The sequence below is a fragment of the Arvicola amphibius genome, chromosome 12, assembly GCF_903992535.2.
Source record: "Arvicola amphibius chromosome 12, mArvAmp1.2, whole genome shotgun sequence".
NCBI classification, from domain to species: domain Eukaryota; kingdom Metazoa; phylum Chordata; class Mammalia; order Rodentia; family Cricetidae; genus Arvicola; species Arvicola amphibius.
The window spans coordinates 79785039-79809014 of record NC_052058.2 but is presented as its reverse complement, the minus strand read 5'-3'; the positions used below and the strand labels follow the sequence as shown (position 1 = coordinate 79809014).

At 34.2% G+C, this 23976-nt stretch overlaps 1 protein-coding gene across 2 annotated transcripts in view; it reads left to right on the top strand.

Moving 5' to 3' along the window:
• Kcnt2 (potassium sodium-activated channel subfamily T member 2) overlaps positions 1-23976 on the top strand; it is a 389981-nt gene that overhangs the window by 143776 nt on the left and 222229 nt on the right. For both annotated transcript variants that reach the window (XM_038349154.1, XM_038349153.1), the window contains exons 4-7: positions 1579-1627; positions 4109-4168; positions 20509-20583; positions 21716-21799. In XM_038349154.1, coding sequence (XP_038205082.1) covers positions 1579-1627; positions 4109-4168; positions 20509-20583; positions 21716-21799 — 268 coding nt within the window. The remainder of the gene's footprint in view (positions 1-1578; positions 1628-4108; positions 4169-20508; positions 20584-21715; positions 21800-23976) is intronic.

Below are 23976 nucleotides of genomic sequence, written 5' to 3'. Positions count from 1 at the left end.
CCTTATACTGGGTTGCATTTTCCACAGAGGGAGGTGCTTAGATCAAATTGTCAGCATTGTAAGATTAAAGTCGAAAGATTTTTTATGTACATGGTGCTGAGTATTGAAGTGGTTTATTGACTAATGTGTTAAGTGCTTTAAAATGAGAAGCATATCTCAGAGCAGAAACAATAGACTCCACACCACTTTCTATGAAATCTTCAGTTGTAAAATAGACAACAGGCTTTGAGGGGAAGTCCGAATTTGGATTGGAGTAACCTAAGATGTCATTTAGCCAGATAGATGTGACATTTTGGAACCCTAGAGTACTATATAGTAATGTTCAACATAGGGACCTTCTGTAGTCCTTATGCTTTTATTTATTTACTTATTTTTTGTGGAGATGGGGTGCTTCAAGCAGGGTTTCTCTGTGTTGCTTTGGAGTCTGTCCTGGCACTTGCTCCGTAGACCAGGCTGGCCTCAAACTCACAGAGATCCCCCTGCTCCAGCCTCTCAAATAAGTACTGTGACTAAAGGCCTGAGCCATTTCTGCCCTGCTGCCTTTTAAGCTTTTTAATGTAAACAAAATTGGAAGAGTTTATGTTTTTTATTATTTTACATAATATAAAAAGAAAATTTTAGTGTTTGGAAATGCATTTAATGCTTTATGTGACTTCTCACTTCCATAACTTCAAAGAGTGGGTTGTTTAAATCATATTGAAGGGTTATTTTCGTTTCTTGAAAAATGTTCAACTGTTCCTGAGTAGATTTTATTTTTCTCAATGACTCCCAGTGCAGTCAATTGCATGTATAATTTGTGGTTTGTTGACTATGTTATGGTGTTCATCAGAGAGTTCAAACATTTTGTTACTACCCTGATGGCTCTTTGGCCTGGAGAGGGAGGGAGTGAGGGTATGGGTGGAGGGGAGGGGAGGGAAGGGGGAGAAGGAGGGGAGGAGATGGCAATTTTTAATAAAAAATAAATAAACTGGAAAAAAAAGAAAAAAAAGAAAAAGAAACAGTTAAAGAGGACCCCATAAGAACAATTATTTCACATAAGAACATCATCTTACATTTAGTCTACATTGACCTCAGTCACTATGATTTTTTATGTAAGTTAAATATATTACAGAAATGCAAATATAAACTATTAATGTAAGCTATATTTTTTAGTTACTGATTTAATTCTATTAATGTTGTTCATTTGCATTATCTAAATCCAAATAATTTTAAAACTATCAAAGTCTTTACATTTGTAGAAGAACCTTTGATGACATTTTAGTGGAAAATGGATCAAAGATTATGAGAATTTCCTATTGTGCCATATCAATCTAGCAAATGGTTTGTTTTACTTTTCATTTACTATTAACAGAAATGAAAAAGTAAATTAAAATATTATGTGGTTTTATTGAAGTAGAAATGAATATTAGTAAAAAGGCTGAATCCATGATATTACTCTCATGTTTTTCTGGCTATTTCTATATTTTGTTGTCTTTTATATGCTAATTGCTATTATTATACTTACAAGTAAAATCAAATTTTTTAAATAAATGGACTTTTTCACATGAAACAACTGACATTTAATTTTTCTTTCCATAGGTCTCACATATTTTGGGTTAACAGAAGTCTACCTTTATGGGGTTTACAGGTTATGTACAATTTTATTTCTCTATTTCTGTATTCATTAATCGTGCACAGCAAAATACTATTGTGAAGTGAACTATTGATGCTCAAGTCGAGTTTGCCTTTATGGTTTACCTTCGTGCCCAATAGAGGCAAACATTTTGACTTATTTCTCCTTATATTTTTTTGAGCCTTGCATTCTAACTTTCAAGATTTTCCTTGTAATATGGATTAGACTTCAGAGGGTGTTGTAAAATTAAAATAGCTAAATAACAAAAAAGAAAGCAGTGTTTCGAGCCTCCATGTCTTCCAAACTACTTTACATGACTCACTTATTCAACTTTTTATGAACAGTCATGCAGTACAACTGTGGGTACTTTTATATTCACGAATGTGGGAGAATCTATATAAATGAATGTATACGTTTAAAGGGCCAGTTAAGTCTTACGAAAGTAAAACCATAGGCAAGAGTAAAGTATGTTTGAATTATATACCAGAGTTCCCTGGAGTCAGCTGCCTAGCCTTATTTTTGTTTCTATTAGTCTTGGTGTACATAGTTTTTGTAAGATCCTGTCACTTCCCCTTATATTTATGTGCTATAGGTCATTTTTTTTCACTTTATGTTCTTAAAAGTGCAAACTAAATGAAAGGTGGAATCACTAACATAGAGAAGACTTGGAGTTTGCAGGGAAAACTTTATGATTCATTGCCTACATTCAATTTTCCTACAGTTTTATCTAGATCAGGAGTTTTACTGCCCTAGAAAGCCATGCTGATTCTTTTCATATAGTGTTTGGTAATGAATGGTTTTGAAAATTCAGCAGGATTATACCACAACTAAAAATTTTTATGTGCACTTTAAGTTTTGCTTAAGTGAATCTAACTACATTGATTTATACTGACTTTTGTTGTATTTTCAATTGCTATGCAAACAATCCTTCCCAAATACCTTCCCAAATATTAAATGATTATTAAAATACAATCTTCTAGTTGTTATATAAATATTCTATCATATTTAATAAAAAATAAAATTGACTAATATTTTTAAAGTCTTATAGTTTTCTAAATTACTTATATTCAATTTAAATTCTATTCCTAGTAGTATGTAAAATAGTATGCTAGAATTTGCTAAATCTCCCAAAACTATATTCTATTAGAAAATAGGATAGATAATCATGATAGAAGGTTTGTGGAGAAAATCAAAATATTCTTAGCTTCCTATTATAAAAATAACCAGGTGCATGTATGCATGGAAAGATTTACTTGGATTGTTGGACATTCATCTGTTTTCATTGTGCTAATATTTGCTGTTCCTAAAAATTCAAAACTATCATTTAGCAAGAAACAACTTTTAAATCCTCAAGATGTATCATTTCTGAATATAAAGTGTTGTAAATTTTAACTAAACAAGAAGTATAGTTGCTTTTGTATAATCTCCTGTTTTTATATTTCATTCTTCTCTCCATTTTCAAATAAAGAGAAGGCAGTGTATGTATTTCCGTGGGAGATTAGTTGCCTAGGATATGAGAGGTCTGGGGTTCAATTCCTCAGCATCACAAAGGGAACATACTTGTAATTAGTTCAATTATGTAATAAATAAAACACCGCTGAAGAAAAGTGCCTGGATTTCTCTATCTGTTTTCCTGATCCATGTGTCCTGACAGATACAGCAGCAATTGCATATACTTCAGAGCAAGCCAGGAAAGGCTCTTGTCTCAAATGACACAAAACTAACATTTCCAACCAGAAAAGTAAAATTGATCATGGAATGTTTCTGTAACCTCAGAATATCCTGCATGGCTACAATGACCCATTTTTAGTGTATTTAAGGATGTTGGCATTACATATTTCCTGAAGTAGATGAAATGATACTTATTTTGAAACATATTTGGCTTTCTGAAGGGAAACACTGATTTAAGCAGCGATGTTCAGAAAAGCAATTGTATGTATTCCTGATCTTTATGTATCTTGCCCATTTTAGTCAGTCTGAATATTTGACTCTCATGTTTGCAAAGAATTAACAATGTTCATTAAGAATATATAAAATTGCTGATGCAATGGAACATATTTTTAATCCCAGCACTGGGACAGCCTGGTCAAGAATGGCAGTAAAGGCTGTTACATAGAGAAACCCCGTCTCAAAAAAAGCAGAAAGAAAGAAAGAAAGAAAGAAAGAAAGAAAGAAAGAAAGAAAGGAAGGAAGGAAGGAAGGAAGGAAGGAAGGAAGGAAGGAAGGAAGGAAGGAAGGAAGGAAGAAGAAAGGATAAAGAAACATGAAATTATGAAAACTAAGGTGTAATACATGAGGTAGTAAAATATTTTGTTCATCTCCTAACCTGCTGATTGGAATTTAAGTAATAGTTCTAATTGTTTTTGTGTTGTTGTTTTGTGTGTGTGTGTATGTGTGTACATGCATGGATTTTTACATATTTGTATACAGTTACTAGCACATTGTGAAAGCATTTTATTTACTTTGCAGTTTCTCATTAAAAACAATTTGTTTTAGGTCTCAGTGGCATTGATCAGTCTATTTGAAACAATACTCCTTGGTTATCTCAGTTACAAGGTAAGATAGTCTAATTAGTTTTCTTCTGTAGAACTCACTGCTAGCATTTACTAAGTTTTCTTCTTTTTATAATTCATACTTGGGGATAAGGCAGGCTCTTCTTAAACCACTTTAATTATTCAGTGCCTCTCTAGTATGTGATAAAAAACTATAGTAATATGGTAGGATTTTCCTTGGTGTCTTAGAAGTACTTCACTAATTCCTTTGTGTTTACTTAGGCATGCTTCTATTGAGTCAGTGGAATGATGCTCAGTCTTATTGTTCTCAATCTCTTCTCCTAATATGTTAAAAAATTAGAAAACAATTGTGCCTTTAGGAATTATTTTAATAATTATTTTAATTATTGGAGAAGTTCTGTTTGGTTAATACATTTTATCAAGTATTTATGAAGTGCTCCTATTTAATGAACTCTACAATCATGGCTCTTCTCTTGATGACTTTGCAGTCAAAAAAAACTGGGGTGATGGGAGACATTATACAAACAAGTACAAAATCAATCAGAAAGCAAGAAGCAGTGTTTGACATGCATAAACGAATATGATGGGTGCAAGAAATGGAAAGGCTGTGTCTTATGATTAAAAGAACCACTTCAGTGATAAGCAGATTCCCATGTCAATGGTTTTAATAAGGCAGTGTGAGAAGACAGGGTCATTGGAATGGATAAATTAGCAAAGGACTTTTTAAAAGATTATCAATATGAAGTGGAAGAATAACAGATGACTACATTTGGTTAAAATATGGATACCTTGTATGGCAATTGTTTTGAACATCTGGGTAACACAACTCTTAATAAAACACATCTCACAGTCTATGTCTTTGGTGAGAACTGTTACAATGTGCAGAGAAAAATCAATGATGAAGCCAGACATGCTCATGCACCACTGTAATTATAGGGTTGAAGACAAAAATAAGGGGATCCAGAAATCAAGGCCAAGTTTAACTACATAGCAAGTCTGGAAATTAGCCTGAGGTTCGTAAAGTTATGAAAAAAATAGAAAAAAGAAAAGTAAAAGAAAATAATAAACAACCAACCAACCAAAGAACAAGAAACCCAACTTAATAAAAAGAACCATTAGTGAGAATTAGGTAAAGTCAAACAAGTTGTTATAGCTGGTGTAAAATTATGAAGGCAGAAGATAAATAAATAATGAGCTGACTTATTTGAATCAATGAAAAAGAAGGAAGCTAAAGTGCCATTTTAAAGGTGTTCTGAATTGAGATGACTGGAAACAGTAATAAAGTTCTAATAAAAAATCAAGGAAAGTAGAACAGAACTGGTTTTGGAGATTGTGACATACTGGTGGACAGAGATGATGATATGAAAACACCTGAGAGTGAGGATTAAGATCTAGAAGATTCATTAGTACTCAATGTTCGTCTTTACAGAAATGATAAAGGAGTCAGGGACATCTCATGCAAAGAATCAATGCCAAAGAAGAAGCCGAGCATTTGAGGTGTGAAACTGATCACCTTGTAGGTTTTCTAGAGAATATACAGAAATTTGAAGACAGAATTGAAGAGGAAATAGAAAGTACTACTTTTGCTTATTGTCACACACAGCAGCATAAGATTACAAGGTTCTCTTTTTGGAAGAACTGTCACTTACTCTCTAATTTATTTCCTAATTTTCAAGATTAAACTATTTTTTATTACTAAATTGATTAAACTATTTTTTATTACTAAATTTTGATGAAGTAGTTCTTACAAACTCGATGGTTCTTCTGGGCCTATTTTTATTTATATTTAATTTTCATTAGTCTGATCTAAAATACTTAAAAAATAGTATCAATTTCTGTGAGGGAAAATATAAGAATGTATGAAAATAAATTAACAAGCATTAGAATACAAACAGTATAAAAAGGTGAAAAACAATATACTAGAAATGTCTAAAGAGGGTCACTATTGCGTGAGTGTATGTGAACTATGAAAAATGCCTGAAGTTTCTGAAAGAAGCAGTTAACTCCCCATTCACCTTCAGAAATCCATCTTACTGAAGTACTATTGAAACTGAAATTTGTTTAACCTAGAATGTTGGTTTACTGGGGCAGGAACTTGCTAGAAGGATTGACTCGGAGACAGTACTCTAATAATGGAGGTTATCTACATTGCTTGAAGAGAGAAAATATAGGGAGGATAAAGAATGATGAAACGAGAAATTTCATGGAAGGTAACGAGAAACCAAACAATGAAACTGGGATTTAGACACCAACTGGGATAAAGTTCCCCATAAGAGAACATGGAAGACGAGGGACAATGAAATCACATATATTTACATTACTTAGAATGTACTAATCCATTGATATTCTGTATTGATAGAGGGATAGACTTTTAATAATCTTGGTCTTCTTGCCAAAACTGTGCACTGTAAGTTTGTCCTGATGAACAGATGACTCCCGATTTTCAATTACCTAAACTGCAAAATAGAAATGTGAGAATTGTCTTTAAAGTTGTTTAATCTTCAGGTGGGTAATGAATGTTGAATGTGAGGCCTAAGACACTTATATCTAACCAAGTAGGCATGTCTCTTTCACTTGTGCATGCTTAGTTGAAGAAACATAACATAGCCAAATATTAATATTCATTTATGAATATACTTCCTCCAAATTCCAACTACAGGTAATATGAAAATTATTTTTCTGCCTTTCTAAAAGGAATCCCAGCTTTGATTGAAGAAGTAATTTAAAATATACAAGGAGATGCAGGATAATTTTTCATTGAAATTATTTGCGGATGACATTCATAATTAATTACTTCCTATCATTGAGAAAATGATAGCAAAATATTGTAAGTCTTAGCAGACTAAGCTTAATGATATATAATATTTTTTCTGACCCCCATAATCTTTAATGGCTTTCCTAGAAGAGAAATAGATGTTAATGTCCAAAAAGTTACAAAGGAAATGGAAAAGATAAAAACAAGTTTGTGACAGTAGAATAAATTTCTATTAATTATCTTCTTTTCCTCTCATAAATTTAGGTAAATATGTGAACTTTTGACCTAGCCAGTACAATGTTGGATAATTTTTTTGCAATGAATAAATTAAATAATTGGTAATAATTTATGGCCTATAAATAATATTTTAAAATTTGCTTCTTTCTACAAGCTAAGATTTTTTAAATTAGAAGACAGACTTGCAAAATTTAACTGCATTATAGCTTCTGTCTATATTTAATAGTGTGTGATACCCAGAGGTCTGAGATATCAATGTGACTAGACACTAAAAATATATGTATTATTTATTTTTATAAAATATTGGTATTTGCATTTAATATTAAAATATGGTATTAAACAAGCATTTAAACAATCGACACCAAACATTCTACAACGAGAATGAATTGAATTTTAACAATTAAAAGAGTTCAATGTGTCATGGAGATTGAAACCAAAATTAGAAAAATTTTAAAGTATGTTTGGAAATTAGCACAATGAATTAAAAATCCTTGGCATGATGAACATTGTTTCTGTTATTTAGATGTGTAGGTCTGTGCTCACATAGTGCTTCCATACGTGTTCATTACTGCTCGGCAAAACACTCACAACAATTATCTGACACTAAAGTTCTTATTTTACTAGCACAATAAATATCTTCTAAGTCATCAACTTTTATTTATTTTATTTTTATAATTTAATTTATTTTATTTTTCAAAAAAGAAAACAAACTGTCTTTTTTCAGTTTACATACCAATCCCAGTTAGAACTTCCTCTACTCCTCCTATTCCCTTTACCTTGCTCCTCACCCTACCCTCCAGCCACTCCTTAGGGAGGGTAAGACACATTGCTGGTTATAGGTCCTGATTTAATTTTGTTATGTGGTACCTATCCAGAAAATTGTTTATCTCTTTTACATTTACCAATTTTGTGGAGTACAGGTTTTTATAGTATGACCTAATGATTCTCTGGATTTCCTGTGTCTGTTATGTCCTACTTTTCATGTCTGAGTTTGTTAATTTGAATGTGCTCCCTCTGCTTTTTGATTAGTTTGCATAGGGGTTTGTCTATCTTGTTGATTTCCTCAAAGAACCAGCTCTTTGTTTCATTGATTCTTTGTATAATTTTCTATTTTCTTTGTTTTTATTTATTGATTTCAGTCCTCAATTTGATTACTTTCTGTCTTCTATTCCTCCTGTGTGATGCTGGCTTTTTTTTTTCTAGAGCTTTCAGGTGTGCTGTTAAGTCACTAGTATGAGATTTCTACACTTTCTCTACTTAGGCACTTAGTGGTATGAACTTTCCTCTTAGCACTGCTTTCATAGTGTAAGGCACTATGCATTTGGTATGCATTTGGGTAAGTAGTGCCTTAATTTTCATTGAATTTTAAGAAGTCTTTGATTTCTTTATTTCTTGACCCAGGGTAAATTAAAAATAGCCTTGTTCGATTTCCATGAGTTCATAGGCTTTCTGAAATTAGTGTTGTTGTTAAATTCTCTATTTAAACCATGGTGCTCTGATAAAATACAGGGGTTACTCCAATTTTTTGTTTCTGTTGAGGTTTGCTTTGTTACCAAGTATGTGGTCAGTTTTAGAGAAGGTTCCTTGAAGTGCTGAGAAGGTATATTCTTTCTGTTTGGGTGGAATGCTCTATATTTCTTTTAAGTCCATTTGGGTTCTAACATCTGTTAATTTTCTTATTTCTCTGTTAAATTTCTGTCGGGTTGACCTGTCCATTGAGACGAAGGGGGAGTTGAAGTCTCCTACTATTAGCGTTTCAGGTTTGATGTGTGATTTAAGCTTTAATATTTTTTTTTACATATGTGGGTGCTCTTTTATTTGGGGCATATATATTCAGGACTGAGACTTCATCTTGATGGATTGTTCCTGTTATGAATATGAAGTGTCATTCTTCATCTCTTTTGATTGATTTCAGTATGAAGTCCATTTGTTACATATTAGGATAGCTACACCTGCTTGTTTCTTAGGTCCATTTGATTGGAAAATCTTTATTCCAACTTTTTATTCTAATGTCTGTCCCTGGTAGTAATATGTGTTTCTTGTATACTGCAGAAAGCTAGTCCTGCTTTCATATCTATTCTCTTAGCCTGTGTCTTTTTATAGGTGAATTGATTCCACTGATATTAAAATATAGTAATGAACAGTGATTGTTAATTCCTATTATTTTCGGTGGTAGTGTTTGTGTGTTTCCCTTCTTTAGTGTTGGCTGTTGTGTGGTTATCTTTTGTTTGTGTTTTTGTGGGTACAGTTAGCGTCTTAGGGTTGGAGTTTTCCTTCTAGTATTTTCTGTATGGCTGTCTTTGTGGGTAGGTATTGTTTGAATCTGGTTTTGTCATAGAATAACTTGTTTTCTCCATCGATGTTGATTGAAAGATTTGCTGTGTATAGGACTCTGGGTTCACATCCATGTTCTCTTAGTGTCTGCAGCACATCTGTCCAGGACCTTCTGGCTTTATGGTTTCAGTTGAGAAATTGGATGTATTTCTGATAGGTCTGGCTTATATGTTACTTGACATTTTCTCTTTGCAGTTCTTAATATTCTTTCTTTATTTTTGTATGTTTTTTCTTTTTATTGTTATATGGCAAGGGGACTTTTTTTTTGTTCAGTCTTTGGTAAGCTCGTACCTTCATTGGGATATCCTTCTTTAGGTTGGGAAAGTTTTCTTCTCTGATTTTGTTGAATATGTTTTTGAGCTGGAGTCCTCCTTCTTCTATTCTTAGTTTTGGTCTTTTCATGAGGCATATATTTCCTTGATTTTGTGTTAAGAATTTGTTGGATTTAATGTTTTCTTTGACAAGGGAATCTATTCATTCTTTAGTATCTTCAACCCCTGAGGTTCTCTTTTCCTTCTCTTCTATTCTATTGGTTATGCTTTCCTCTCCAGTTCCCATTCATTTACCCAGATTTTTCCATGTCCAGAATTCCCTCACTTTGCATTTTCGTTATTGTCTCTCTTTCAGTCTTCAAGTCTTGAACTATTTTCTTTACCTGTTTGATTGTGTTTTCTTGGTTTTCTTTGAGAGATTTATTGATTTCTTCCATTTTTGTGTTTCTTTTCTTTTAGTTCTTTAAGGGACATTTCATTTCCTCTTCAAAAGTCTCCATCAACCTCATAAAGTTACATTTAAAATCCTCTTTTTCTGCTTTCTCTGTGTTAGAATGATCAGGTTTTCTTGTTCTATGACTGCTAGGTTCTGAATTTACCACATTGCTTTTTATGTTGTTGAATGAATTCTTGCATTGATACCTACCCATCTCTTCCTCAATTTAGAGGTTTGGAAACCATGCCGATGTTTGTTTATGTTTCCCTTTGATTTAATGAATATGCATGTTTAAATAGAGTTCTATTTTAAAAGCTCATGGCCCTGAAACCTCAGTGGAACTCTGAACCACAGTATGCTACTACACAGATAGGACCAATAGATGAGTGACCAGCCACCCAGCAGGTCACAGCACTCTCTAGGCCCTCAATACATGGGCAAAACCCCACACCCCAATTGGTTTCTGCAGTGTCTTTGCCTTTTGGTCCAATACTTGCAGTGACTGTGTCTTTGGAAACTGTTCTTGGTCTGCTCTGCACTGTCATTGTCTCTGTCTCGAGGAACAACTGAGGTGTCTCTTGTCCTGCTCTCTTGGTTAGCTGTAGTGGTCCGCTCTGTGCACTCACAGCTTGTGCATCAGAGTTCCTCTTTTGGTCATTCTTTTGTTCTATCCGTTTGATTCTCTCTGCATAGTTGCAGGAGTGTTTGGGACTTGTGGCTTGCAGAGTCCAGTGGATGTGGTAGGAATGTAGGAGCTACATACCTGAAGGAAACTGTCCTGCTGACTGGCTAGAGAACCTGAGGCAGGTGGGGGTGGGGCTTGGGGTTTTGCCCATGTATTGAGGGCCTAGAGAGTGTTGTGACCTGCTGAGTGGCTGGTCACTCATCTATTGGTCCTATCTGTGTAGTAGCAGACTGTGTTTCAGAGTTCCACTGAGGTTTCAGGGCCATGAGCTTTTAAAATAGAACTCTATTTAAACATGCATATTCATTAAATCAAAGGGAAACATAAACAAACATCGGCATGATTTCCAAACCTCTAAAAATAAAAATTCATCACACCTAGAAGCTTTTGTTAAGACTGTGATTACTTGTTCCATAATTACTCTAAAAAAGTATTAATTCTGAGAAATATGGCAACATAATAACCTATCTGACCAAAAATACTTGTATTTTCTAGATGGTTTTAAGTATATCTATATCCTTTGGATTGTTTATCATGCCTTGGCACTTGAAATATATGTATTGTTAGTCATACATTTGATGCCACAAGCTTCATTATGCTATTTAAAATTTATTTAAAGAAGATAAACTATCAGATTATCTTATTATGTATGATAAACATTCTTGTTTTATCCCTTAAGAATAAAATGTTTAACTCACATACCCAATGCTCTGTTAGTGTTTTTATAGAAGAGGGATAAAAAAGACTATAAGAACCAGAGGAACTGGGACTTTGCTATGAGATTGTATGCTAGTAACATCAGAAACTATATCAGTAAATTCCTATCAATGAGACTACCCTTATATGAGCTGAACAAGGAGGAAGCCCAACTAGATATGGAAAAGCCCACAAGGGTTCCGCCCTACACAAAGAAAGACAGGCAACTCAGAATAATTTGGAGTGCAAGAGGTGGTCCTCTCCAGCAAAGAGCACCCCAATTGGTTTTCTAGTGCCAAAATATCATTCCTGAAAACACAATTCAATAATAGTATTTTATGAATCCATAAGGTTATAATAAGATATATATATATATATATATATATATATATAATAAGAACTATATATAAAAACTTACATACTTTCAATAACAACTAGTAAAAAAGAAGACATGAATTTGAAGGAAAATGGGGGCCTATATGAGAGGTTTGGAGAGAGGAAAGAAAATGGAGACATGTTATTAATATAAAATCCCCAAAATAAACAATCACAAAGAATAAAATGTTTATATATAATTCCTAGGTTCAAACTCGACTCTAGAAACTCTTGACTGCCACATTTCTGCAACTTTTACAGCACTTTTTAAAATTCATTTATGCTTTCTTTGGGGATAATATCTAGAACATTTTCTATCTTGTGTTTTGCTAAAGTTTAAGTACTGGCATGCTCGTGGTAACTGAAATGGTTGGATTCAGTTTTATTTACATTTTATTGAACTCTTCAGATAAGAATAACCTAGCATTATACATGTAGAATTGATAGTAAGCTGTCTCTTAGAAGGAACAAATGCTTTTGTTTCTATCTAAGTGAAATAAGTGTTTGATATGATTTGAAAGGCACTTTGCTAGTCTTTAGTGTTTATAGATTGTGGCATAGTGGCTCTCCTTCAATGCATGCTTCCTTTTTTCATCATAATTTAATTTTGTCTTGTCAATTCTTATAATGTATGTCCACTGGGAATTCTTAATGGCCAGTGAAACTCTCAAATTCTTTCTATATTTTTAATAATTACTTTAGGGAAGATAATTTATGAATCCATCACTTAGTTCAGAAGATAACTTGAGACCCAAGATTTAAACAAACTGAGTATAACTACAGATATATGTGTTTATTTTTTTCTTTACACAGTTTGAGCATAAAAATTAGTCCTCAGAGGGAAGTTTATTCTGTTCCTGCAGCACACATTTATACACACACACACACACACACACACACAGACACACACACACACACAAAATGAATCAGCCATAGTGTGGTCATCATAATATAATCACAGTCTTTATTTAGAAACATCATCCTTTGTGGCATTTGTGTGAGAAACAGATCAAAACATCTTGACTTATGTTTATGTAAAACCACTGTGTATGATTTAAAATCTGTGCTTGTGTGCTAGATGCATCAAAATATTATGTTTGGACCATGTCCTTCTTGGAGTGACTATGACAAGATGATACAAGAAAGGGAAAGTAAAATGAAATAAAAAAAATCCACAAAAATCCTAAGACTACTTTAGAATGTAAAATGAAGTCAAAAGGAAGACCACTTGAAGACTTGTATACAAAGGTACCCACTATGCCCCATTTTATAAGTCAAAATTACTTGGGAACTAGAATGACTTTTAAAATAAGGGTAAAATGCTAGAGAGATAGCAGGATGGTTAAGAATGCTGGCTGCTCTGCCCAAGATCATGATTTTGGTTCCCATCACCAAAATCAAGTGGTCCACAAAAATCTCTGTTACCCCAAATCCAGAAAAATCTAATGCCTCTATTCTCCTTTGACACCCATATTCAAATGCAAATACCTACATGCTGAGACACACACTTCCATTTAATTAAAGCTAAATTAAAAAAATAAAGATAGTCAATACACACCAACTGAGATAGTGCTTTGTACACTAGAATAGGACTTTCTCTTGTTAAAGTGTGTGAAGAGTTGAAGAGTTTTAAAGTGAGTGGAATGAATATATGCTGGATCAGTACATGGGCAATGCATATTTGGTAATATAATACAGTTATAGATGTGTAGGTAAATTCATTTGGGGCAGGCATGGGTGTATAGATAATATTTAGGAGGTTTAACTAGATGAAAGACAGAAAACAAATCAAAATGTGAACTAAGAAAATTTTGTGTTCTGTTTGCAAATCTTTATGTCCTGTTGATACATTACAGTCATGTATTGGGAAAGTATGATGTAATAGGTTTCTCAAAGATGCTTTATTTGTATTACTGGGAGAGAGTTCAATGAGGGGTAAGACATAAATTTGGCTTTCAGACATATTGCATTTATGATTTCAAGACCTCAATATGGTGGTGGATTAAATATTTGACCTTAGTCAGAATTTCCAAGATGGTATATTGATCTGGATTATATAACCTGTTTTTAAGTCACAGGTTATTGTTGATTATAAGTTGTAGCTAAAGCGTAGTTAAAAGTCCTTCGAATGACATGTAAATAGGCAGTTTTGAAATATTTCTTCTAGAAAATTTCTGTTTAAATTAGTTTTCATGTTGAGTGATTTGTGTTCACTTACACTCAGGGAAGTTTGCAAATATAAACTTCTTTCAAGAGTTTTCAATGTAGATTATTAACAAGGAATATATTTTAGTTAGAAAATACAGCATTATATTAAAGGAAAGGAGGATTATATCCTTGAGAATTTATTTGTCTATTTACTTTAGTCCTAGTATGTACATAAATAAGTAAAATCCATGTTACAAACTCTTGTGTGGGAGTAAGGAATACCATCCAGAGGGAGAAATGTGAACAATGTTTCAGAAGTATAAAAAGCTTGGCAGATGCAGGGAACTGTAAAAATTAATATGGATGAGTCTGTGGGTGATTTTAGAATGGAGAGCGGCTCATTCTAACTACAGACTAAACTAGTAGCCAGAGGTAAATTTGTGAATCTTTATGCAATATATCTGTGAGCTTGGATTTCATTTTCTAGACGACAAGAACATAAGAATTTAGAAATAACCCTATGCCCTAAGGTGAAAGATAATTCAGAAATAAAACCAGTCAAGTCAGTTTTAAGTTATCAGTTTTAATGCATCTTTAATGGTTCAAGAAAAAAATCGTTTAAAAAAATCGTATGTGAAACTGAGATGAACATCAGGAGTCATCATGATGAACTGAACTTTTTCAATGTGTCCCAAAAACTGGGAAAATGAATAGTAATAATTTACATACCAATAGAAAAATATTACCTTGTAACATAAAAAAAACTTAATATTCGTAAACTCAGTTAAACTGGATTATTGGAGAAGTCTGTGTCAGTGTCAGTAGGAAAATCTGGTCATCCTATGATGTGGGTATCTCCACTATATGCTGTAAACATGTTTTATTATCATTAGTTAATAAAGAATCTGCTTCTGCCTGTGGCAGGGCAGGATAAACCTATATGGGAAAACTAAACTGAATGCATGTAGAAAGACAGCAGACTCAGGCAGGCACCATTTAGCTGTCAAAGGACAAAGATAACAGAACATTACCAATAGGCGACAACCTCATGGTAATAGATTAATAGAAATGAGTTAATTTAAGATATAAGTGTTACTAAATAAGAAGCCTATTGTCTGAGTTTCTGTCCTGCCTTGTCCCCTCAGTCATTAATTCTGAAAGAAATCACACAGAGGTCTACATTAGTTATAAACTGATTGGTCCACTAGCTCAGGCTTCTTATTAACTCTTATAACTTATATTAATCCATTATTCTTTTTTTTTTTTTTTTTGGTTTTTCGAGACAGGGTTTCTCTGCAGCTTTTTTAGAGCCTGGCCTGGAACTAGCTCTTGTAGACCAGGCTGGCCTCGAACTCACAGAGATCCGCCTGCCTCTGCCTCCTGAGTGCTGGGATTAAAGGCGTGCGCCACCACGGCCCGGCTCCCATTATTCTTATCTGTGTTAGCCACATGGCTCAGAATCTTATTCATTGAGGCAGTCACATCTTGCTTCTTCTGTGGCAGGGCCAAGACTGCTCACCAAGTGTCTTTCTTCCCAGAATTTTCCTGTTCGCATTGATCAACCTCTACTTCCTGTCTCATTGTCCTGCCTATATTTTCTGTGTGGCTACTGGCCAATCAGTGTTTATTTAAAATATAATTGACAGAATACAGACCATTGCCCCATACTATAAGCCTGAGTTAAGAAGCCAAACAATGCTGTAATTAATATAGTTTTCTGTAATTATTCAGGTTTGGGCAGCTGGAAAACCAAAAAGCAGTGTCCATTTGCAAATGGTGCCTGAACATTTGACAAGAATATTCACATAAAGCTTAAGAAAGCTTAAAAAAAGGTGGGGGGGGGGGCTTGTAGACCCACAAAACCGAGAGTCAAGTGGAGCTTTTTGGTAGCCGCATTTTTTTTTTTTCAGATAGGCTGTTTGCTTGCAGTGAGCAGAGGTGCATCTCCTTTAAGAGAATGCTTCCTGACTCAGGATTAGTTGCAAAAACTGCATGGTTTCTTTTTTAAAAAACATATTTATTTATTTATTTATTTATTTATTTATTATGTATACAATATTCTTTCTGTGTGTATGCCTGAAGGCCAGAAGAGGGCACCAGACTTCATTACAGATGGTTGTGAGCCACCATGTGGTTGCTGGGAATTGGACTCAGGACCTTTGGAAGAGCAGGCAATGCTCTTAACCGCTGAGCCATCTCTCCAGCCCCCTGCATGGTTTCTTTAAGCGATGGTGGCTCTATCTCTTTTGGGAGGTCCTACACTTAAATGGGGTTTGTAAGCAGAGTTCTACAAGGTACTAAATGGTGACCTAGATAAACTCTGTCCCTAGAGCTGGGGAAATGAGCATGGATCACAGAACTGGAGGTAAACATACCAATGCCATATTAAAAGACCAAGATAGACAAAGCCAGGATCCAGGGCCACTGTGGCCAAGTTGCTTACCATTTTAAGACGTACTCCTAGTAAGGAAAGGATTATATATACACAATAAAGACATACCCATAAAAAAACCTCTAAATGGGTCATAGTATTGGATAAATGTATATGGGCTTTAAAGACAGTCAGATTAAAGGTGTAAAGATAATAAAATAAATATTAAATATAATAATATAAGAAAGCCAAGTAAAGATGGAAAAATCACAGAGTTTGAATTATGTATATTATTGTGTTTTCTTTGATTTTATACTGTGAATGAACTAACTGCAAAGATACATTTCATTGTATGAGCTTATAAACCAAATTAACATAACTTTGTGTCACAATATACATTACTTTGGAAAAGAGATTCTGATATAAATTCCTTCCAGTATATTGTGGCTTGATGGAATTAGAACACCCAAAAGAGTCTCCATGAACCCTAAAAATAAGTCATCTAAAAAACAGCAGGAAGCTGTTTGGAGAAGATAAATTCTCAAAATGATTGTTTATAAACTTTGGTTTATTGATATAAATTTAAGGTCAGTTTTGTTATATGCATATTTTTACTCTTGTTTAAGGTATTATGTTCATACAACTCATTTAAAATGCAATACATAATTAAAATACAGATTATTAGATAGTCATTTAAAATAGTCAAATTTGTATATAGACATATTTCAGTTAGATAGATTATCTTTAACACTTGAAAGATCTACAGAATATTGCCTTTAAAAGGATTAAGAATTTAGGCTTTTCTCAACAGTGAGGCATGTCTGCCTCTGGCAGGACTGATCTACTTCAAGAGGATGATGGGCATTGAAGAAGCTCCTTATGGAGTTTGCTAACCATTTGGTCAAGAAAATGGTCTTGTCTGTAATGCTTGACAGTATGCTGTATTAATGGAACATTCAAGACCAACAACAACAACAACAACAAAAATGACTGCTGAACTTGCCTAAAGTTAAGTGAGACAGTTTTTCAGGAGTCTGCCAGACATTCTGCAGGACACAAAAAAAGTGATTGACAAACTGCCAATATAGGCCAAACAGTGTCTCAAATTTTGTTTTATGGAAAAGTCTGCAAGACACTATGGGTCTGTTCTCTGAAGAAGGATGCTTCTATGTTATAGAAGAACTTTGACAGCCAAATTTTTCTGTCAATTCTAGAGTTTTGGATGTTGCTTACAATGTATTTTCTGTGAGTCTTTGATGGAGTTGAAGATATAGTTTTTCTTAGTTTTGATAAAAGATAAATTGGATATTAAACTTCAGACTCAAAGAAATATTGTAACTGTAATTCTTTCTTGTTACCTGTTTTGTTATGTGTAATTTAACTATGTTAAAGATAAAACCTTCCATTTTCTTGATGTAGAAAAGTGGAGATGATATGGGATATCCTAACTCTGCATGCTGTGAACATGTTTTAATACCATTCATTAATAAAGAAGTTGGTTTGCCCCTTGGCAGGGCAGAATATAGGTAGGCAAGGAAACTATACTGAATGCAGGTAGAACGAAGGCAGGTTCAGGCAGATGTCTTGTAGCTGCTGAAGGAGAACGACAATGGAAACTTTCTAGTAGGTTACAGCCTCGTAGTGATATATACATTAATAGAAATGGATTAATTTAAGATGTCAGAGTTACTTAATGAGACGCCTGAGCTAAGAGGCCAAGCAGTGTTATAATTAATATAGCTTTCTTTGTTTTTTTTTTTTTTTTTTTTTTTTTTTTTTTTTTTTTTTTTTTTTTTTTTTTTTTTTTTTTTGGTTTTTCGAGACAGGGTTTCTCTGTAGCTTTTTTTAAAGCCTGTCCTGGAACTAGCTCTTGTAGACCAGGCTGGCCTCGAACTCACAGAGATCCGCCTGCCTCTGCCTCCCGAGTGCTGGGATTAAAGGCGTGCGCCACCACCGCCCGGCTTAATATAGTTTTTTTTTTTTGTAATTATTTGGCTCTGCGCTTCTGAGAAACAAAACATCAGTATCCACTTATATCACTTATATCCTACACTTCTCCAATTCCTTGCATCATACTTCTGGTCCATGCTAATGAGCAATTGATGCATAGTTGTACATTTTCTTGGAAGCAGAGTGTGGACTGTTCTCCTTGAGACCACCCACATCATGGTGCTCTGTCCCTCTTCCATTTACATTCATTTGTTATCAAGTGACTTGGAAGCCCAGTGCAGATGAAAACCAAGAGTATTTCCATGGAAGTGTGGTATGACATCATTTGGACAGACTAGTGCAATCTCTTCCTCCTTCCCTTTGTGAGCTTCCATGGCCTTGCTTGTGCTTTTCGCTGAAGACCTCTCATGCAGTGCCTCAGGCTACTTCTCAGTGTCTGATAAGGATGTTTGGCTCCTGAGGTCCCCATCTGTTCCAGTCCCATGTCACCTCAGACACACACCCCTTGAGGAAAAAGGACTTAAAAAGGGAGCAGTTTCCCTTCCTTATTTTTCATATCAAATTACAAAGAAATATATTTATTTGTATTATGTGTATATACATATATTATACACATATATTCATATATATATATATCATAATTGAAGGAATTGTGGCTTGACCTTGGGCCAACTCTCATATTTTTTTCCTTTCCTTATTTTCCCACATGTGTTAGGCATGGGCTAAATATAGTTTCAAGTCTGCATGAAGCTAAGTGATTTCTTTCAAGTCCTTTTCACATAGCTTGAGTTGATGAGAAAGGCATCATTTCACTCCTAACATTTCTTTGAATGAAATCTCCGTGTGTTCCCATCCCCCACATGCTCCCTCCTGTACCACATTGGCTATAAGATGAGGGAGGGTTGTGAGCTAATGTGCAGAAATTGTTAACATTTTAGCACATAGTAAAGAGATGATCTAGTAAAGAGATGATCTAGCACTGCAGTATACTGAGCCGCTGCAACCTCAAGGAATACTGAAAACTCATTTACATCTAATGTTACATGACAATTGGAAAATGTGAGCAATCCAGATTCCTTTTTCCCAATGTGTGGACCGGTTCATACATTAAAATGTTTGAGGCCTTTCTGAGGATTTATTGTTAGGTATTGTATTGGTCCGTAAGGTTTGGTGACAAAGGAGAGGTGACTCCCATACAGCTCTGAAGTCTAAAAAGGCCTCTGTGAGGTAGCTTGATGGATTTGGCTTCTCCAAGGCCTGTATGTTGTTTTACATTATAGTAAAGAAGTGTGCCCTGTAGAATGTAAAAGATGATATGGGAATCGCGGGATATTCACATGCCAGAGTTACTCTGGTTGTGAATAACTTCCCCGAGAGAAGGAATATCCCACATATACAATATTGATCCCCTTCAAGTTGACACCCCTTATGAGGGGCCTTAATCTCATGCTCACCATTAAGTTTCTTTACAGAGGATCCAGCTTTTAGAACATGGCAGGCACATTAAGACCTTACTCAAACCTTAAGTATCAAGACCAATTTTATGGGCATGTCATCTGTTATGACAAATAATCCTACATTAGCAAGATCTTTGTAACTGTTTTAATATTCTCATAGTTTTTCTTGTATTCATAATTCACTAGGCTTGAAAAATTATGTATTCAATCCTGATTAATTTCATAGTGTATATTGGCAGATTAGAATATCCATGATTAAATGGTTCTTTAAATTTGATTAAACTTAAAAATAATACCAGTTGAATTGAAAAACAAGCATGATTAACAAAAGACTTAAGCTGCCTCACAATGAACTAGTATATTTATGATAGTGGAAACAAATTGTGTCAGTTCATATTAAGGTCCTACAAATGTACTTTACTTACTAGTAATACATTTTAGAGCATACTATAGGGGTCAAATTTTACATACACTCTACCTGGTCTACTTTGGATATTTAATTTCTAACATTACAAAACCAAATAGCATAATTCTGCATAATATTCATAAATTATTGTTTCATTCATATAGAGATCCACTATTCTGCTAATAAAGCATTGGTATTACTAAAACATTCTGAGTCCTGGTACTTTTCTAACATTTGCTTTTATTCAACATTTATTTGTAGGGAAATATCTGGGAACAGATTTTACGAATCCCATTCATCTTGGAAATAATCAATGCGGTCCCCTTCATTATCTCAGTAAGTCTAAGCATCTTAAAAAGTTATTTGTTATGAGAGCTTAATAAATTCAATAAGTATAAATACTTTTACATAGTATAACCTGAGGCATGGGTCCAGACATTTAAATAGAATCTGACTCCTTAAAAAGAAAAAAGTCTGATTGACTAAATTGCATAGTTAAATGAAATCTAGTAATTTTCAGTACAATAGCAAAATAAAACCTTTTAAAAAATTAATAGTATATGTAGAAGTCTTATGTGAATAGTGTCAATATTGTTTAAAGATCTTCAAAATTACTATATATATACATACATACATACACATATAGTGGAATTTTAAAATTAGAGACTAATAGTATATATATTTACCAAAATTCTCATTTTGAAAGCATACTAAATTCTAGTTTATTTATAGAATTTACACAGTTCAGTCCTTTATTGTAGGACAGTGAAGGACAGCCACATGACCTGCTGTTCCTCAAAGTTCTGAATTTCCTCCTGCAGCAATCCTATGCTACAGTCACTCTGTTCTATTTGGTCCCAAATATAAATAACCCTTAGTATGCCATTCATAAAATTATGTTTCAATATCATTTTGATATGACAATTATTAGTGGATAGGAACTGTTTGGACCTTATGTGAAGCGAATGAAAAGTAAGTAGATATTATCTGGAACTGCTCCCCACTTCTTACATTCTAATTTGAGTGACTTATCTACAGAGAGAGCAGGAATAGATTAAATGACAAGCTAACTAAATATCATTACAAATGAATGCAGCTTCTCACCATCATTTAAAGTGGTTGAATTTGAAGACAGTGATATGTTTTAAAAGACTCTTCTTTTACCTCTTTACCTCCTCAGGTAGAGGAACAGCAAAGTAAAAGCACATTATAAGATTTAATAGTAGATTCAGCATGGTTATGTCTGACACATGTTGAAGTCTCTTCTTTTATGTTTCTCTGCTAATTTCCCCAGAAAAGACTTCAGCAATGAGTGAAAGACCATTTAGTAGTGTTGATTGTAAAATATTTGGCACTGTTTAAATCCTTTCTTTTTTCTTAACCTTTATTCTATCTGATGTTTCTTTTTAATGTTCTCGATATAATTTCTTTCTGATATGTAAAGATTTAGTTTTTGTTTATTTTACAGATATTCTGGCCTACCTTAAGGAATCTATTTGTTCCAGTTTTTCTAAACTGTTGGCTTGCCAAACATGCATTGGAAAATATGATTGTAAGTAATAAAAGCAAAGTAAAAAATAAAAATATTTTTAGCATCCACTATTTCTTACTTATTTTTGATGTTTCAGTAGAAAAAGATTATTTGGCCTCTAGTCTATTCCTTTTTTATCTACCTCTGTAAATTTACATAGCATACAGGATTTGTCCAATTTGAAGGTTATTAACATTTTGAATGCTTTTATCTTAAAACATTTACCATAATTAACTCTCTCAAAAAGTTTTATTTAAATGTGTAGTGGTAAACTACTGCTAAGTGCTTAATATATTCTATAGATTACATAATTAATTAATATATTCTAATAAGAATGAAAATCTGTAAAATGCTTGCATTCGCTATGTATTCAAGGCTTAAGTTTTGAAAAGAAAATGCTTCAGGCCTTTTGAATTCATCAATTCAGCACCTAACTGCTCTTACCACAGGTTCAACGGTTTGCACAGTGTCTCTGAGTCGGAGCATCCTTCAGTTTTAAGGCTATCTGCTCCTGCATATGTGGCTCATAGTTCATAAGCCTTAGCTTTTAAATTACTTAGGAATTGTTTTCCTACAATTTCAAGTTTCATAAGAATGTGGGTTTTTATTAGGCCCTTTTAGAACGAGTACCTCCTCATTTGTGATCATTCTCTTACACTCAGTTATGTTGAGCTGAGAGGCAGACGTAACTCAGAAAGCTGAGAAATTCCCAGCTGTGCTGTCGTCACCCTCCACATCCATCAAAGGCTGATGCTGTTAGGAAGGAATTGCTTATACCTATGGCCTGAAAGTGTTCATCACCGTTTTCAGCACTTACAAGCAAGTTGTTAGACATTCATTAATTAGCCGATCTTTATTCAAACGCTAATGTGTGTCTGGAATGAGACACTTTGCTGTGACCTAATGGAAAGCAATTTAAGGGGAAAAAAAAAAAAAAAAAAAAAAAAAAAAAAAAAAGACTTACTTGGTTTACTCTTCCGAGGATTCCAGTGCGCTACAGTCTGGAAGGCATTGCATGGCCACAGGAAATGTATTTCAGCAACTACCTGGAGTGCTGGGTCACATCTTGCTCTGGAGTCAGGAAGCAAGACAGTGGGTAGGAAGTGGGACCAGACATTAAAATCCCCAGATTTCCAGCAGGGCCTCACCTCCTAAAATTCTCACAATCCTCTTAAATACTGCCACCTGCTGAGCACCTAGTGTTCAAATACATGAGTTTTGGGAGCATTTTACATTCAAGCCATAACCCTTTGCCTTTGGCCCCCATAGGCTCATGGCTTGCTCATAAGGCAAAATGTGATTGTTTTGTATTTCAAAAGTCCCTATTTGTTATGTATCTAACAATGCTCAAAGTCTAAGCTCTTCTAAATTCAAAGACAATTTCTCAATTGTAAGCTGCTAAAAAAAAAAAGTTAGATTCTTCTAATATACAATTCCAGATTAGTATTTCCATTTCCAAAGGGTTATGGTCACAACAAAGCAATGTTTACCAAAGTAGGACCAAACCTAGCAGGAAAATGTGAAATCCTGAGGCTTTATGTCCAACACCTAAGGATTGTGCTATAAATAGCTCAGCTCAAATAGTAGCCCTGATATTAATGGTTACTACTTGTAGAACACATAAGCCCTCTCCTCTATCTGGAACCTGGCTACAGCTTTTCTTAGTGGAAACCCAGCTTCTGTCCATCTCCTGCATTGTGTTTTCTCCTTACTTTACTTTTCGGCATTAATTTACTTTTCTCCATTGCCTTTTCTCGAGGTTATCTAGACTTCACTGTTATAGCTACATTTGGTGGCCCCTTGAGGCCTCCTTGCAAAGACTCCATTCCAACCATGAATTTCCTGGCTACAGTGGCCCTTTAAAACTGGGGTTTGAGATTTCTAATCCCTCAATCTGACATTTTCATGCTTCCAAAATCAGTACTATTTGATGGGGTTGTCAATTTTTGCCTCCTCCAAACGAGGAAAGCAGCAGCTTCAAGTGCTGACCCTGCAGACAGCACTAGTTGATCTTTAGGGTGCTAATCTGTTTAGCAGTTATAAGTGCTTTTCGGCACACTCACTTTCAAGTTTAAGTTCATTTATTTACCATCAAATGATACATTAAATAGAAGACATCGTTCTTCTCCAGGTGTTGCTCTTTCTTAATGAAACCTGCATAAGAATAGTCGATAGTAACAGTATCAGTCTACGGAAAA